Source organism: Leuciscus leuciscus (genome assembly GCF_965113295.1).
Source record: "Leuciscus leuciscus genome assembly, chromosome: 18".
Lineage (NCBI taxonomy): Eukaryota > Metazoa > Chordata > Actinopteri > Cypriniformes > Leuciscidae > Leuciscus > Leuciscus leuciscus.
The window spans coordinates 31,017,991-31,037,950 of record NC_138742.1 but is presented as its reverse complement, the minus strand read 5'-3'; the positions used below and the strand labels follow the sequence as shown (position 1 = coordinate 31,037,950).

General features: G+C 38.1%; 1 protein-coding gene across 2 annotated transcripts in view; it reads left to right on the top strand.

Moving 5' to 3' along the window:
- nudt3a (nudix (nucleoside diphosphate linked moiety X)-type motif 3a) overlaps positions 1-19,960 on the top strand; it is a 28,743-nt gene that overhangs the window by 2,467 nt on the left and 6,316 nt on the right. For both annotated transcript variants that reach the window (XM_082145302.1, XM_082145303.1), the window contains exons 3-4: positions 5,049-5,093; positions 19,696-19,780. In XM_082145302.1, the coding sequence (XP_082001428.1) occupies positions 5,049-5,093; positions 19,696-19,780 (130 nt within the window). The remainder of the gene's footprint in view (positions 1-5,048; positions 5,094-19,695; positions 19,781-19,960) is intronic.

Sequence of the window (19,960 nt, the reverse complement as noted above, 5' to 3'; positions counted from 1 at the left end):
AAAATAAATAAATGCCAGAGAAATTTCCTTGAATACATTTTTTTTTATTTTTTTTATGAAACTAATGGCCGGTTCAGATTACACGTTTTTTTTGTCTTATGCGATAGTCACTGTGTCAGATTACACGATTTTGACTCCTAAAATCGTGTCGTGTCGTGGAAAAGAACAATGTCAGACTACACGTTTCTTCCAGACCAGTCATCGCGTGTCGTCTTTGAAGACGCGCGTGAAGGCGAAACTAGTAGCGCCTGACTTCCGGAAACGAACGTAAACAATGGATGAAGCGGCGATTTTCCTATTGGCTGTCTTGTGTTCAGAAAAAGATACAAAAAGAAAACCCGACAATGGACACGTTCCTGGATTGCACGAAGAGGACAGTATGGACACACACACACACTTAAAACTCACTCACATAATACACACACAAACTCACTCATTCACACACACTCTCTCGCTCGCTCGCTCATTCACACACACTCGCTCACTCATTCATTTCCCACACACTCTCGCTCGCTCGCTCATTTACACAAACTCTCGCTTGCTCACTCACACTCTCGCTCGCTCGCTCATTCACACACACTCACGCATTCTCACTCGTAACACACATACATAATCACACTCACACAAACAAGTTTCTCTATAGCGAAGTACAATTTAATGAATGATTAGTTAGCTTAATGATAATTCCAGTCAGTTACTCACCGGGTTGCTGAAGTACTTCTGCTATTTTTCGCCAGCATTTTTCTTTTTTAATTCTGTCATGGTACTCTCTCGATGAAACATACAGGCAGGAGTACTGTTGCCACAGCTCCACGAACCTTTCCGCCATTTCATAATTCCACTTAGCAACACCATCGTCTCTATTTCGTTTCGGCATTTTTGAAAGATGTGTATGGAAATGCGTCTGTGCTCCTATTGGTCAATGTCACACGTGATAGAACCCGTCGTGGAGGACCGAGAAAAAAATTAAACATGCTAGTCTTTTTGTCGTGGTGTCGTGAAGCATCGCAGACGCAACGTAGGCTGTCACCCGCTATGACACACTATACGAGATGAAACGATCGAATCTTGCGTCCCGACGCCCGTTGTCGTATACGAATTGCCACGACACTCTAAGTCAAACGGATCGTGGCAAAATCGGGCTAAAAACGTGTAATCTGAACCGGCCATAACACCATAAAGTATGATTTTTAATTTTTTTTTTTTTTTTTGCTTTTTTTACTGAGCAATAATGGAGCTATACTTGACTCTTCTTATGAGCATATAAAACAAAACAGCTCCTTGGACAAAATGAAATGTAATATTGTAGTAGTATGCTAGTTATAAACAAAGGTTTATTTTAGTTCAGATTAACATTTGAGGGCAGCAATTGTATTCATAATGTCAAAATAAAACCGACGTAATGTTACTTGAAAGCATTATATCCCACTATTCCTGACAAACTTCCATACTTTGCAGTTAGTGTTACTACAGCAAATCCATTCCACGGTGAATGTTGCTGATCTGTGCTGTGGACCGGCCAGTTCATTCATGGCACGATGTTTCTTCCTGGTTTCCACGTCAGCGCTGTTTGATCCATTAATAACAGAGAAATGTGCATGTTTCTCACTAGATCTCGCAGCGATGTTATTACTTCAGTGGCGAATTCAAAAAGCATTTGAAATTCAAATGCTTTCTTTACTGGTCTGGATCTCTTAGCGCTGTGTGGTGTTGTTTGATCAGGCTCGCGAGTCCCGCTTCACAGGTCAAAACTGATAAACGGTCCACACAAACACAATAAGAGTAGCTCAGTTTCGTTCCTTACATTTGCCAATTGATGTTGTGGTCGCGCCAGCCTCTATGAGCGCGCTTGCCACCCGCGACGCGCCTTCATTTGAAATAACGAAATTTTGGTCGGCAGAAAAAATGGTCCAACGTAATGCGTACCGAAAACCGAACCGAAAGCCTCGTACCGAACGGTTCGATACGAATACGCGTATCGTTACACCCCTAATATATATATATATATATATATATATATATATATATATATATATGCCCCCAAAATTCAAGATACACAGGCGTTTTTGTCTTATATCATATGATGTAGTTATACAATATTACACGCACAAGAGTGCCGTTTTCAAATGCAAAATTGCAAATGCGATATTTATCTTATACAACAGTGAAATTAACAATAAGTTTAACATTGTGAGTTACATTTTAGACACAATATTGTTCTTCATTTATTTCGCCAACAAAGCTTTCAAAATGAAACCACAGCAGAACCGAGTCTCCGAGCAACAGACAGAAATTATTATTATTATTATTTTTTACTGACTGAGTCCGTGTTTTGAACGAATCAGTTTAATTAATGATTCAATGATCCATTAAACTTGCTTCGTTCCTGAATGAATCAGGCGTGTGAACGAATCGGCTGAATGAATGACTCCCTGACTTCAGTGCCGCCACCTACTGGCAGTTTCATGTTTAAAGTGCCTTTTAATTAACAATTAGAAATCATTTCATATTTAAATATTGAATTGAATTTATGCAGACTGTAAATGCAGTGTAAATATATCAATGCCACTTCTGATGCTGCACTGATGTCACTACTTCTGCACTGCAAATATGGGTTTTGTTGATAATGATTTCATGTGATTGGTAACGGCCCTATACGGTGTTATTACTTAATATAATTTAGTTTGAATGTTAGAATTTGACATAAAAGGTGATGCATACATCAAACAATACATATCATCACTACTCTCGATGGGTCTGACTCAGAATACGTGGACACCTACTAATACCTAGGTGTGTCTAAACTCAACTTCCAGACTCGCATTAACCATCTCCCGACTTATTTATTTTTTTGCTTCCACTTATTTTGCACTCCAGTATCTCTATTTGCAAATCATCATTTGCATATTCCATCATTCCAGTGTTTATTCTAATCTGAAATTTGATTCGCCACTATGGCCTATTTATTGTCCTATCTTCCTGACCTTACTGCATTTTGCACTACATTTACGTTTATATAGATTTTCTTTTGTGTTATTGACTGTACATTTGTTTAAGAGGGTTATTATGTTTAATAGGGTTTAATAGGGCAAGGGTTTAATAGGGCTAGGGTTTAAAGCCACACTAAGTAGAAATTGTGTTTTTGTCAAACAGCGACCCCTAGAGTCGCTGTGGAAAACTTGCACTGTCGTAAATATATTATATTATAACGTTTTTACATGATTGCAGCTAAATCACAAGTAAATAGTCTATAGTCTAGGCCTACTGTATAATTTAATTTGTGTTGTTTTTATTGGAATGTAAACATTACAAAATGCCAGATAACATCAATTAAGTCAAATGTACGTCGCATTATTTCATAACATTGGCTGTTATGATGTCATTAGACATGATTATTGCAATTTATCATAATAGTTTGCAAATTGTGCTCGTTTACACTATTTACAACCTCTACGTTAGGCTTATTTATGATAATTATGTGAGATATTGAAAGCTGTTCTCATGATAATCGCAGGAATCAACGTCAACAGCGTCGTCTGATATCCCTCAGGACTACGTGATAAATACACCTCACAACACCTGAGTTCAGCTGGCAAACTAATTCGTGAGGCATAGCTATCTGATTTATCAAAACGATTCCATTTACACCTGGTCACATAACTGTATTTTTGCGAAACGGATTTAAATTCGATCTTCAATTCTCGCGCTATATGCAGATTTAATGGAGTGCACGTCACCGAGATATTTATTCATTTTTTTTTTTTTTATGAGATATGAGCTGCATTTTATAGATCATCAGCTAAAATTTCAAAATCAAAGACCGTAATAAGAGAGAGCAGTAACAGCCCTGGTAAGATCATTTCGTTTCTTTACTTTTAATGATGAAGATTGTGTGTTAAGCGTCTGCGACTTACTTTCACTTTGATTTGCGATAGTTTGCACGTTGGCTTGATGCAGTTGCTCATCTGCGGTGATGCGTGTTCCAGCGCGTCGTCATATCTGGATATAACATATAGCCTATGCAACGCTCTCACACGTTTTTTTTTTTTTTTTTTTTTTTTTTGCATTTTTGGGAGGAGTACAATTTACATATGTGGTTTCAACAACCATATGCATTTACACTTGTCCAGTTTCGTCTGGAATGCGTCTCAGATCTCCTGAAGTGGTTTGAGGGATCGGATTCAAATCCGTCTCAAATGCGTTTCGGAGGGCATTTAAACCTGGACTTTTCACGATTGGATAGCTATCAGATCTGAGAAAATGCATGAAGTGGCCAGGTGTAAACAACCCCCATGACAAAAACATACGCACGAAAGCCGAAAACAAACGCTGGTTGGCCTCTCACGTCCAAATTTGACGAAGTGGTGGGGGAAGTGACGTATGCCGTTAAGCAGTCGAATTTTGTAGTTCTTTTTGTGCTCTTGTTACTACCCGAACCCCGAAGTTACATAGTGCCAGTAAAAGCGATACAGACTCTGTCAGGCTATGGCAGACGTGTCATTCAACCTATTGTAAGTTGATGTACCATCACAAGGATCTTGGAAATATATTAGGAAGGTTGAAAAGTTACATAGTGTCGCTTTAATAGGGCTAGGGTTTTATTTCTCTTGTGTAACTATGTGTTGTTGCTTTTGTCGCACTGCTTTGCTTTGTCTTGGCCAGGTCGCAGTTGTAAATGAGAGCTTGTCCTCATCTGACCTACCTGGTTAAATAAAGATGAAATAATGAAAAAACACAGACCATCGCACAGACCATCGCATAGAAATGAATAATATGAATGTCTTCATGAGTCAGCCGTCAACAACAGGCCTAAACCAGCCACTGCACCCGCACAAAAACACACATGGCAAAATATCATTGAATTATTGTTATCAACAAAATCTTTGAAAATATCGGGATATAATTTTTTTGTCAGTATTGCACACCTGTACAGTATTTATTTACATTTTTTTCAGGTCTTAAAAAGGTCTTAAATGGCAGTGTTATTATAACCCTGTTGTGAATGTCCAGAGTTCAGCATTTCACTCCACATGTGTTCATTCCCACAGGCAGGAGTGAAGGGCACGCTGGGAAGACTGGTTGGCGTTTTTGAGGTGAGCATTTTCTGATGGTAAACAACAGTCAATAAAGAAACTGTCAATGGTGTCGAGAATAAAGTCGTAATGTTTTGAGAATAATCTCACAGAAGGCATTTTACAAGAATAAAGTTTTGAGATTAGTAGTAATATTTAGGAAAGTTTTTGAGGTAAAAATGACGATAATAATGTTGCAGCATTATAGATTTTTATTTTAATTAGGGCTGCAACAACTAATCGATGATAATTGATAATGGAAGTAATCAACAACAGATTTGATTATCGATTAATGCTCTCTGCGTGTTTTGAACGGTAAACATCCATCTGGAAAAAGTGTCTGGAAAGTGATGTTCGTTCCCACACCTGCGCACTACTTTTTAAATGAATTTTTGCATTGACAAAACCACTATGGACTTTGTTAAAAGTTCTCTGCAAAATATCCTGCAGTTTTTGTCACGATCCATAAATGTATATAATTATGAATTGAACCCCCCCCCCCAAAAAATCTTATGTTGCTGGTTTTGTTTGTAACTCTTATTTATATTCATTTTAGCAACACAAAATATCTCTCAAACTGACATTTATACATGTACTTAAACATGCGAGACAGGTTATGGTGCATTATATACTCAAGTGTGAATGTAGACCATGAAATATGGCACATTTGTAGAAAATATGCTTCAACTTTACGGATTGGCACCAAGCTAAATTAAACATACACATTATAAATTAAGCAAAGCTGTGATGTTTTATACATCATCATTTTCAGTACGTACTGTGTAATCACAGACAGATAAAAAAAATAAGCACACTTCTGTCCAAGTTGGCTGAAATGACTCAATGCTACCCTGTCCCGCTAATTTTGAATGCTGCCAAAAAATGGACAATTCTACAATATAATACTGATATATCGGTGCCGATAGTTGATTGGTGGAACTATCGTTATCATCAAAAATCCACACCGATAGTTTTACCATCTGTTTGCATTAGCTTATATCCAGCTGGTCAGTTTTATGCATTCATTAGCCGGCGAAGTTTAATATTTAAAGCTAGTGACGTAATTGTTTTCTCAACATTGGTGTGTTCATGCAGCCGACAGAAACAGAAACAAATCAGAAACGCATTCGATTTAGTTATTTTTTTATCACTACAATACATAGTTATTTTGATTAGATAATCAAGTGTTCTAAAGTGAGAGACTGTACATGTAATATTGGTCTACATTTATGTAAGTTTAATGGCCATCTTTAAGCATGACTCTTTGAATTTATATGAAATGGTAACACTTCACAATAAGATAAAAAAAGTGCGTTAACTAAGGTTAATGTTGTAGAAGTATTATTCATTGTTAGTTTAATTTCAAAATGTACTAATACATTTTAAATTGAGTTTTAATTTTTATTTGATCTGTTATTACCTTAATGTACTATGAACTAACATGACTGATAAAGGTACAGTTGTATTGCTCAAATCTTAATACATACAGTAAAAACGTATATTGTATATTGCATAATGCATATAGTTCATGAAAGCTAGCAAATATATCCTTGTTAACAAATGGACTTGCAAAGTGTTACCTATGAAATATACATATGTTTCTAGATTATAGCTAAAGAAACACACATTTGTAATATTACCTGTAATACCTGTAATATTTTAATGTTTAAATTTATTTTCTGTAGAGTTCATTCTGTAGAACTTCTCATTTTAATATATTCATATTTATACAGTATATGTATGTCATTTAGCACATTTCAGTTCAGCACTGTTTTACTTGGAGTGTTATGTTTGTTTTATCCATTTAAAAAAAAATATATATCGGTTGAATAATTGGTTATCGGCATGTGCGGTCAAACCTAAATATCGGTATCGGTAAAGTCCACTATCGGTCGACCTCTATAACAGCACATATTTACTCATCGGTATCATCCCTATCACTATCAGAGCCATCATCTTATGTGGGTCTTTCCTCTGTTTCCTGTGAAACATTTGCACAATTTTGGCACCGACATAAGTCAGTACAAGACAGTCTTGCAGACACACAGGAACATCTTCCAGTCTCACATTTGCTAGTGGACTGCCTGCAACACACTTTCAGGGGCAGGACTTCTTGTCATCCAGGTCACTGTTAGCTCACCATCCTCGAGGTGCCATCCATTGCCAACGGGTGAAGGGCCACACATTATACCTTTCAGAGAATGTCTCATGATGGCCGCTTGGTAATAGGGTTGTGCCGATGGACGATATCACGATGGAGAGCCACCATCGTGATGCCACGCCCCCCACCCAGTCAGACCAGCCCAGTCTCACGGCAGTTCGTGAAATGGTCATGTAATTTAATCTATTTGATTCGTGTGGTACACCAGTGGTTGGGAACCTATGGCTCGTGAGCCACACCTGGCTCTTTGGCAAAAAAATCTTGTGGCTCGCAAGGTCTCTCACCCTTTACGATCGCTAAAAAAATTAAGACACATCAACAGAGATCGTATTTTTGATAATCCACACAGATTTCAGTTGACCATTCTGTTTAAAGTTATTAATAACAAAACATGAATGAATGAGAAAGAAAAGAGCAAGATGTGCTTTATATTGACAAGAAATATTAAAATCGCGATAAGTCATGAAAGAGAACTGAATTGTACTGACAGGATGATGTGCGCGCGCTCCGAGCGCAACACGGACAAGCATAGTAGCCTTTGTCTTCAGTTGCGCGCCTAAACGGCCAAATAAACACAGAAATATATCAAAATGCAAGTCGTGTATTCCCGTAAACACAGTAGATGTAAATACTGTGTGCATTCTCTCTCTCTCTCTCTCTCTCTCTCTCTCTCTCTCTCTCTCTCTCTCTCTCTCATGCTCATTAGTTGGTAACTCAACCCCACAGTGAAAGCTGCACAATTAATTTCATATTGCAACTTAGTTATTGTTTGCTGAATAATTGCCTAATAATTACTATTGTTGAAATTTTATTTTAAAAAAAAGCACGTCTTTAATAATATTATAAATTAACCCCCCGACGCCGATATCATCGTCCATCGCGATGTTTTACTGTAAACATCGTCAACTGCCAATTTAGGGGACATCGCCCAACCCTACTTGGTAGTTTGCCCTTTTGCAGTGCTGGTACAGGGCGTCGCTTGTCGGGGGACATGGATAGTTCTGCCAAAGCTGACGAAGCCATGCAGAATGCTTTGTGTCTTGCATCGTTCACATTTTCGGCAGATGACTGGCCATACAGGTGGCACACATGTGCAAAGTAGCTCAAAGGTAGACTGGTCTTGGTTAAAACTGCTACCCAGATTTGTAAACGCAGTCTCACACGCAACAGAAAATGCCTTTCTTTTGCCTTTGCTGTAAAAGGCACTTGTAGAGTCATAACCTGAGAAGGGATGGATCCCAATAAGTGCCAAACAGACACTTGTGCCAAGAGCTGACGACACCTTAGCTAAGTCAAAGATCCTTGTTTTTGTTGCCAACCCCCGTGAAAAAATACAACCTACATGGCAAATCTGGCTGCAGACTTAAAGCAATCACTGCCACATCAGCACCAGGGCTCTTGATGACTGCAGTTTGATGTTCCTGTGCTGCATGTTGTGCATGTAAAGACACCCTGGTGTCACATTCCTCATGATCACATGTCAGATCCTCAACAGCACTGAGAGTTTGTAAACCCTCCATTAGTCACGCAGTAACACAGGTCTCCATGTGCTGTGTACAAGCAAGGGGTTAACGTAACATTCTCATTTTCCTCTACATCTCATCAGCAACTTCGATGTTGGCACGCTCTGCATCAGCTGACCACTGAGGAGCGAATGACGAGACATCACTGCCAGACTCAAACTGTGCTGGCGCTGAGCCAAAGACGGACGCTCTCATATATCACAACTATTCAGTGTTTTTAACCACATAATGTTTATTTTAGGTTTCAGACATTTAAATAACATATACTTTATAGCAAAACAATACATTTATAGTTTGTAAAATATGGTGTCTATGGAGGCAGCAATAACAATCCACTCAAATATATTTGGATATTCATGTTTTATTCATATCAGATACCCAGTGTATTACTCTATTCTTCTCCCAGTTCACCGGCCACTTACTTTCATGTATTTCGGGAGGAACTGATGAATTAATAAATCCAACAGACAGGAATCTCTGCACTGCAGCCCCAAACAAACATGGCGGCGCGCATCTACCGCTACAGATCAAGATCATTTATAAAGGTTTTTAAATGACAAAACAAACTCACTTACACGTATTTGAGAATCGGGATAGAAGATAGTTGATGACGTGGTAAGCAAGTTTGTTAATATTTAGAAATAAAAGCGCTACGTCTGTCATACAGCATACATATAACGTGCCAAGCATGATGTGTCAGCATGGAAACATGGAGGGTATCGGGATGCCGGTGTGGTGAACAAACGAGTCCTACTGAAGAGATGAGTCCGAGCTTAGGACCCAAGCAATCCGATTGGTTCAAAGCACATTTTATGGGTAATTGGTTTAGTGCCTGGTTACAAATCATACAAAATCACTTTATTATAAGATGACGTTTGTACTACGTTATAATGAGTCATTCATGTATTTTAACTTATACGTTTCATATACTAGTATGTAACCGAAGCTATAGATTGTGAAATTAAACATTCCTCGTTGTTAGTTTTTTTAGTTAGCTTAGATAGTAGCATAGCATACAGCTAACGTTATCCGATGATCGTGCTAGCTGAGCTTATACTGCCCTGTTACTGCCTTACCGTATTCACAGCAATTATAATTATGTCATTATTTTTTATTGTAATAATCAGCGCAAACTCTGGGTAATGGGGTCCTAAGCTCGGACTCATCTCTTCAGTAGGACTCATTTGTTCACCACACCGGCTCAATACCGTGATGTCTGTCAGTCAGCGCGATGGACGATGGCATCGTCTATCAGCCCAACCCTAATAAATCCATAAGAGCTGATTTGTTTGTTTTAGCAAGTGAACCATCAGCACTGGCTAAAGGATATGACACCGTTCCCAAGGAGTGAGACAGAATTTCCCGCAGGTCTATCGTTCTACTTTGACCTATGACGAGCAATCTGGAGAATAGTTTCTTGTCGGCACGTAGCATCACTTCTGTGCCTGCTGCAGATTTCTTCTTTGTCTTTGCTTGGTCACTAAAGGTCTTCAGTGTTTTTGTTTTGATGGGAGCAAACATGTCAACTGATGGTGATAACAGTCTTTGGTCCGTAAACTCTTTGACAGCATTTCCCCCCTTTTCCCTCGTGATTCCTTCAGCAGCTGCCGTCCCAGAGCTAAGACACACAATGCCATCTTGGTGTGTGTCAAAAGGATTCAGCATGGACTCTAGGGTGGAAATGATTCTGGTCACAGGCTTTTCATCAGCATGGAGTCGTGCGCTGTCAAGGTCTTTTCGTTTCCTTGTATGGGGAGATTCACCTGCCATTGCCTCACATTGTCTTGCTATGGCAGCCCTTTCATGTTATGACGATATCTAGTGTGATACACTGCAGCTAGATTCTGTGTTAACCCTGTCCAACGACCCTTCGTCTTGGAATCTCTGTTGCATGTTTGCTCAATGGCCTGTTCACAAGCAATCGAGGCAAATCCACGGACACTTTGACGTTGGACGTCCATCTGAAAGATTAATGGTCTGGCGTCAACTAATGAAACTCGGCCAGCTCGAGGGGCAGCACCAAGCATGCATTTGAAAATCTCACTGCACGCAATAGGATAACACTACGACCGATCACAACAAGTTATCGCTTAGCTACCAGCGGAGCTAACTGGCAGATTAGACTCTTACCGTATCCGGTCGGCAAAACAGCAAAAACGCCCTTCTTGCAAAGGAAGGATTCGAGCGGCGTCTTCTGTTCCTCTTTTAGAGAAAAAGTCTAAATCTTTCATTGTTGCGGCCAAAGCCGTTTCAAACAACTGGTGTTCATCCATAGCCATCTTGCAATGTTTACTAATGACTTCGACGTCGCAGCGCTGTCGTCATCTCGCCTCTGGCCCGCCTATATCAGATAACCCGATGTGATTGGTGCAGCTCAGATAGAGGGGCATATTTAATGAGCACAGGGTTCGTACGGTCATGAAAAACCTGGAAAAGTCATGGATTTTTAAAATGGCAATTTCCAGGCCTGGAAAAGTTTTGGAAAATGAATAAACTCATAAAGTTTTGGAAAAGTCATGGAAATTTGTTTTTCAAAATATCTGTGTACTTGAATTTGTTTAATTAATAAAATTGGGGAAACAAATTGCAATACTTTTTTCGTTTTACTGTGCGTTCACACCGGACGCGAATAGCGCGTCAAATTCGCGCCTGACGTGTCTAGAAATTTACGCGCGTCAGAGGCGAAATGACGCGTTTCCATTAACTAAAAGCGCTGAAACGGACATGAAAGGGGACCCATTTCTTTTGGCCCATCTAGTTTTAGTCGCTGTCCTCAGTGCCGCAGAAAAGCGCTGAAACGGACATGAAGGAGAACTCATTCAGCGCTTTTCTACGGCACTGAGGACAGCGACTAAGTAGCCACACCTGTGTGGCTCTTGTGTTGCTGTCATCAGCTCAGTGCTTCAAATTAAAATAAGCTGCTTTGCATTTTCATATAGCTTCATATGTGCCTTTCCATTACAGATTTGAGCAAAACTTTTTTTTTCTTCTAAATATCGATAAATAACTATTGCAAAAGGATGGCGTTTCCATTAACCGACTAAAACTTTTTTTTTTTTTTTTGATCAGTCATTCCAAAAATCATGGCAACGGAGGACGTTAGTAGGTTTATATCTCACCCACCGCCCTACAAATTATTATTATTAATGTCTTATCCAAGTATTAATGTCAGGGAAAGACCCTTATGCGAACGGCACATAGGCTATATGCTAAGTTTCTTCATGTTTCTCCCTTGATTGTGGCATTTCTTTGAGAGTAGGCTATCCCTGTATTGTTTCTTTTATGAATTTAATAGGGGTGACCCCGAATAGTCGAAGATTCAATGCTTCGATAGGAGGAGCCTGATTCGACTACCGATCTCACGGTCGAATCTTCGCAGAGGTGTTATGAAATGAGGATCATGCCACTTTGGCTATATGAGGGCGCTCAATGTCTGATTTCACATAGAACTAGCTTTTATGTCAATACGTTAATATTCAGCCTATTATGATAATGCTGTATATAAAAATGTGCAAAGAAAGAAGCTTTTAATAAATATTTTTTAACGTGCGTGAATAAATCCAAACACCCCGAGACAGATTTAAGTTTCACTTTCAATCCGTGACCGACAGAGGAGCGTCTTCGCGGCAAGGATTTAAATCTTTAACAATGTCTGGGATAAGAAAATCTAAAGTGTGGATGTACACCATCAGAAAGGATATTCTCCAAGGCTGGATTTAGCATCAGGAAAACCATGATCGCACTTCTGCCGGCCAACGTTAACATGTTTCACGCATAGACTGGGTTTCACGTTAGAATGTATTTTATCCGCGCGCACAATTTGAAAAGACTCCAACGGACACAGACAGAGTGAAAGACTGGATTTGTTCTCTCGATCAGGTATAGGGTACAAGTGATTTCAAAACTTTTCAGCCGGTTCTAATTTTATTTTTGGATGCTGTGAACATGTTTAGCTAAAAAGACTGCCTCTCCAGTTTAGCATTTATTGTTGTTTCTGCAGTTAAAAAGACAAAGTTGAAAATTCTGGCTACTATCGTTATTTTAATAATTTCTTTATTTTTATTTTATTTATTAATCTGTCAGGGTTATCTAATCTAACTATTTGTGGCTTGTGTTTTGAATATATGTTCCCCTGCACTTTAGGCATTTTGCACACATTTGCTCCTCATCCTGTGACTTGATTCTGATTTATTTTCGTTTTGTATTTTTATTTATTAGAAAGGTATATTCTGTTCTAATTTAATTTAGTAAATTAATTGTTTATTTTTTCGGTGCATCGATGTTGTGCTGTAGGCTGGCCTGCTCGCACAGGTAATTTAGCCGATTTAATTTGATTTGCATGTGAAATGTAAATCCTGTCTGCAGTGTGGCCTTTCTGGAGTTATTTATGTTATTTCTTAGTTTTATTGATCAAAAATGTTTTTATACATTTTCTTCTATATCTTTGTGTGATTTTCTGTACATCGCGGCTTTGAAACGTTAAAGCCCCGCCCCCAGCCCCACCCCCATACACATGATTCGACTATTAGTCGACTATAGGCAAGACATGACGATTCTGATTCGACTATGAAAATCCATAGTCGGGGACAGCCCTAGAATTTAATAAGGAACCCTGGCTTTCATGTATTCTTTCTGTCCAAAAGGTCCGTGTTCTTTTGTGTCCACTCGTTTTTCCTTTAACCCCCAAATGAAAAACGAAAAATGAAGGGTTGTTGTAAGTAGGCTATTTTTAAAACGCAAAGTTGAACGCCAACATTTAAATTTGAACTGTAGGCTACACCAAATGCTGTGCGAAAAAGAAAAAAATATCGACAAATTTTCTGATTTTTGTTTATGACTTTTATCTAGAAAATACTTTAAACATTTAAAATATATATGATTTTTTTCTTTAAAAAAATGTATTTGGTCTTTTATTTTCCGTGTTCACATTTATGAGGAAAAAACAATGTTACGTGACCGTTCTCCATTACGGTAATGAGTCCTCTGAGAGCGGCACTAAAAGACTTTAAAACTTACACAGAGACCTCAAACAGAAAGCACAAAGCCTTCCTAAACGAATTTCGTTTTGTATTAATTGTATCTTGATTTTAAAATGTTTCATTAACCAATTGCTTAATAGCCTAAATAAAAAGTAAATAGCAGAAAATAGATAATCACGACACAGAGGCGCCGGAGTGAACTGGATCAGCCATGAACCGAAACTCAGCGTAAAAGGTAGCCTACTCGCCTCACAGACCTAAACAAAACTGAAATAGGCCTATATCTATTATCTACAGAAATATCTACTTTTAAACAGAACAATTCAAAACAAAATAAAACGATGTAGCCTAATCCGTATGAAATGTGCATTTCTCTCCGGCGTGTTCACTACTAAGAAGATCGCGAGTCAGTCAACTTCGTCTTTGCAGTCGACACAGAAAATACTTGTTTATTAATAAACAATTAAAATTGAGAGAGAGAGAGAATATAAGATTAGTTTGACTAATTTTGAGGACTTCTAATGATCTGTTAACAATCTCGTTTTTTTTTTTTTTTTTTTTTTTTTTATGGCGTTTATCGCATTTTGGAAAAGAGCTCTTCAAGCACATTTAGATTTTTCATCCGCTACTAACGTTACCCGCCCACAAGGAGTTAATTAACATGTATACACAGATGTTTTATGGAAAACTATGTCATGAATATTTACCTTTAAGTCATGGAAAAGTCTTGGAAAAGTCATGGAAATTTAATGGTAAAAATGTGTACGAACCCTGTGAGCATCATTACTCAACACCAGAGTAACTCGCTGAGCAAATGCAACTTGTGCTCTCGCGAGAACTCTGGATTGCCAGGGTAGCAAGAAGGATGTGTGAGGGGCAAATAGACCATTTCCATCCAGTATGAAGGTAAATACCTAGCATAATTTACACGCAAAGATCGTACGCAATAAACCATGCCATCATCAAGCGCACCGTAGACAGGTGAAGCTGCCAGTCCGATTATCTGTACCATGTCGATGTATGAACTCCAGAAGGCAAAAGTTGGGTTTTCTGCACTTCTTCTTTTAACAAAGTTTTCATACTTTCAACTAGTGATCGACCGATGTATCGGTTTACCGATATTTTTACCGATATTTAAGCATTTTCCCATAATCGGGTATCGGTTTTGTAATATCGGATTCGCCGATAAACGGCGCCATCTTGTGGCCGTTTTGAGAATTCCGCCATTGCAGCCCGCGTCTGAGGAGATCAGTCAACAACAACTCTGTGCACAGGTAAAACATATGTTCTGCTTGCTTTGCTTTAATTTTTCAACTTTATTTAACATAACAGACATGCAGAAATGAGATTTGAGACATGAATGCCTGATATAGCCTAGTTTATTTATGCAGCTTGGTTCTAAAAAATTGAGACGAACTCATGGAGTCACGTAGCGTAATCCGTCATGTCCTGCCCCAATAAAGACGTAACTTTACATGAATTAAATAAAACAGACATGAATGAGTGCATGTTGAAAATAAAAGCACTGAATTTAATTCTCTATCAGTTGTATTTGCTCACCATTAGTCTCGAGAAAAAAGTTCGTTCATATTGCTGAGCACTCACTGGGTTGATGATCAGGATGCTCACGGCCACTGAATGAAACTTTTGACAAGATTATCTTGTTTAAACATCCTAGATTATATTATTTACTACATAGCAATTATTTCGCTAATAACGTTACACATCTAAATATACCGCTTTGTGGAAATTAATTATTTATTATCTCCACGCGCGATCGCGGTTGAGTTCTGTGTAAAATAAATGCATAGATAAACAGCACTTTTGTCAGTTGGCATTTCATGATCTAGATTCAGTCTAGATCATGAAATGTCAACTGACAAAGTGCTGTTTATATAGTCTCGAAAAAAAAAAAGTTTGTTCATATTGCTGCGCACTCACTGGGTTGATGACCAGGAATGCTCAAGCACGGCTACTGCATGAAACTTTTGACAAGATTATCTCGTTTAAACAACCTAAATTATATTATCATTTACTGCATAACCATTATTTCGCTAATACAAATCTAAATAAATACCGCTCTGTGGAAATTAATTATTTATTATGTCCACGCGCGATCGCGGTTGAGTAAGTTATATAGTTCTGTGTAAACGCATAGATAAACAGCACTTTGTCAGAAAGGATTTCATGATCTAGACCGACAAAAACATTATTAATAATTAATAACATACTAGTTGGAAAATGCAAATATGCTGTTTTGTTTGTTACTTTCCTGATAATGTTATATTCCAGCTAATATTATTCAGTGAATTAATATTACCCAGTGAATCCTCACTCTTTAAACCTATTAAACGGCACATAAACCTTCTAAAACTGTTTAAAATGAATTACATTTCAATACAAAATACAATACAAAAAATACCTCCAACATGTGGAACCACTTAAAGATACATCACTCAACTATCTTTGAATATATGTTAGAATAATTTTTGTGCTTTATTTTTTACCTCATCAAAGCTTTTATTTTTAAACAAAGACACTTAGTAACAATGCACTTTATTTTTTGGACTCAGACCCCTCTATTTATTTGTGTATAAATATAAAGTTTTTTATGTATGCAAGGAGGGAGTGATTGTTATAAATAAAATTGTTTGTTCAGTTCATTTGTGTTGTAATAATTGTGTCAAAACCAGAAGTATAACAGTAAATAAATATCGGTTCTGCATATCGGTAATCGGCACATAAACATGCAAATAATCGGTATCGGTATCGGTTATAAAAAATCAATATCGGTCGATCACTACTTTCAACACATTTTGTCAAATTTCTCATTTGCACACAAAACATCCATTGTTCTGCAGTCCTGCATCTCCAAACCTTTGTCCTAGACTGCTCAGGTAGGACATGCATGTGTGACATCCACCTAGTCTAATCACTATACGCTGAGTAAAGTCGTCATCTTTCCAGTGGATTTGCTGAGCTTTGGCATATATGGCTTGGTCAGAAACTAACACTATATGGTCCAGTTCAATCTGATCAGCGATTTGGACACTTCAGAGCAGCCAATTTCACTTCAGAATTGTGTTTTCTGTTGACATCTCTGTCGGTGAAGCCTCAATGACTGGAAGATAATACAGTGCTGACTTTGGCAGAGTGCCATCACCTTGAAGCAATGTATGGAAACTTGGGGTGTGCTCGAATATTCGGTCTAATTATTATTCGAAAAATAAAATACTATTCAAATTTTACTACGTTGCTTTGCTGGCCGTGAATCCATGATAAATCCCAAGCACTAACTCGCAGTTATCATTAAATCCACTGGGTGGCGCTGTGGGGCGCGTTAACAAGTGGATTGTGTATGTCGTCGTCTGCCTCGCGAAGTGGAATTACTTAGATGAGTATTATCTAACTAAATGATCTTACAAAATGGAATTACTTTTGATAAAATTAATTCATGGATGTGCGTTATCATAATATCATCACCACAATGAGAAATCACATGAAACCGCAGTCGACTGAGGAAGGAAAGACACCGGTCCATCACTGCCTTCACGATTGCAGGTGAAGCGCAGCTGTGGCGTGACTGATCAGAGATGATGACTTCTGATAGCAGCATTATTTTGAGACATATGTGCTTCCTTTAAGTTTCGTTGAGGGAGACAGATTGAGATTTAAGAAGAGAAACGCAAAGTTCTGTTAGAAACTTCCCTTCACACTGTTATCTGTGTCTCTGAAGCGTCTGTGAGCGGCAGCACAGCCCGTTTCCTCACTCGAGCATGTGGATATAGGCTAATTGCTTTTCTCAACATGAACATGAAACGATATAAACACGATAACCATATGCTGACTGACTCGAGTGTGTGCGTACGTTCTGTACAATAAGTGGCGCTTTATTAGCGTTTTTTCCGTTCGCGCTGCTTGAGCTTAAATACTTTTGTCCTTTTATATATTTTTTGTTCACACATTGTTTAACGTTTTCAACTAAAATAAAATCTTTAGATATATTGTAAGCTTGTTGTGTATATTGCCTAATCGTAAGTTGGTTCTAGACTGACAACCGTGTCCCATGATGCACAATGTCCTAGTCTATTTAGAAGTGACACAATTTGTGATGAACCAGTTAAATGGCAAACCGTTAGACCAAGACGCTATGATTTAGGGGTCTTCCTCTGGCCCTTGGATGCAAGAAACACAATGATATCACTTTTAGGGTGCTTTCACACCTGCCTCATTTAGTTCGGTTGAATCGCACTAGAGTTCGTTTTCCCCGTTGGTGCGGTTCGTTTGGGCAGGTGTGAAAACTTGTTGTCTGCCGGATTTTCCACCTCTTTGTTTACTTCTGGGAGTTCTGTTGGAATTTTCCCGCACGTTAATTCTGACCAAACTAGTGCAGTTATGGAAATGCGTTCTGAGTGATGTGGATGTTGTCACGTGACTGCATTTTGGTTCGTTTTATCAACTCATAAACTGATTCGGACCAGAGCGATCAGTGTGGTGTGAAAAGGAACCAAAACGCCTTCAAAATGCTACAAAGTATAATTTTTTGCCCTTGATCCAGACCAAATGAACCGAACTACAGATGTGAAAGCACCCTTAGGTTCAAATCATCTGGAATATCAACATAATGGGCCAGTGTTGGTTCCTCAGTTGCACCAATAATCCAGGAAATCAGATTGTACAGTTCAATTGGCACAATAGATTTTGCTTCGCTTCACATTTAAATCATCTGGCGTGGGTGGCCACGGGCACGTCATACCGGGAGATAGGAGCATCTTTAATATTAATGCTGCACTGTAAAGTGTCCTTGTGTCCTCTGCAGTTTTGCTGGAGGCCATTGAAGTTGGTGTTTGTGAACCAGCTTTTGCACTAGCCCTGTTTTCACCGTCACTTTGGCTCGTTACCTCAGTTGACTCTGTTGTTTCTGTACCTGATGGATGAGGTAGCCTGTCTACCAGCTTATCTGCAGACAATGTCTCAACAACAACCATCTCACGGATGTTGTGCTTCTTGGGGGAGTGAAACACCAGCTCGGGGAAATCACAGGCCAACCTCCTCTTCAACTTATCCTGCCTGAGTGAAAGATGATCACAATGGTATAAATGAAGATATATTCACACAGGATACACTGTTAACAGATTCTACACGCTATAAAATATGATTGATTATTACGAATCCACTTTTGTTAGAAAAACAATCTTGGAGCCTGAATGTTTTTATGAGCCTGAATATTTGAATGAATGGACATTCAACTGAATATTCGAGTCACACAATTTCTACTCTGCAAAATATTTCTTGTTAGACATTAAATTTAGGTTTCAAATTCTACACGTAAAACAAGCACTAGTGTGTATATATATATATATATATATATATATATATATATATATATATGATGGCAGTAACAGTAAAAGTGCTATTGTAATCGAGTATAAACGTAATATGATAACTGTTTCGGTCGATATGTGTGCTCCTCGTTAACATTTAGTCTAGCTTTTGTTTTGTTTATCAGTTTTTATTTAGTTATTTTAAGTCCTGCTTTAAATTCGTAAGCAATTAATAATTTATTTTTTTGGTTTTGAATGTATAGTTTTTGTAACACCTTTTTTACACGATGTATAGCATGGCCTACATTTATACATTCACTATACTTTCATTGCCTTCAAATTGCACATTGTTTGAAGGACATCATTGGGCAGGATGTGGCATTAAAAAAATCGAATTAATTGTTTTTGTTTTTAAATTAAAATATTAGATTTCTTTTAATAATTTGTAATTATTTTTTTACATTTTTTTTTCATCTGATTAATCAAATAATGAATGACCTGATTAATTGATTATCAAACATTAGTTGAAGCCCTCATTTTAATTTGTCGCTAAATCACTGTTGATTTCTTCCTTGTGATTGTAGTGTTTTCTGTGAGGCGGTAACGTGTGCTGAAATGAGTTGTTTTTCTTCACAGAACCGAGACCGAAAGCACAGAACGTACGTCTATGTTCTCGTCGTCACTGAGGTTATGGAGGACTGGGAGGACTCCGTGAATATTGGTAAGATTTTGAGAAAAACTAGTAGGTTAGCTTGTGCCACAGTTATGATGCATTTACTGAATCACCATAATCACGAGTTCCGGTTAGTAGAATCCCAAAAATCTGTTCTTGTTTGTCAAAAACGTAGTTATATAATTTAGTTAGAAAGTGGCAGCAGCCTTATTTAGGTTGAGTTTAGAT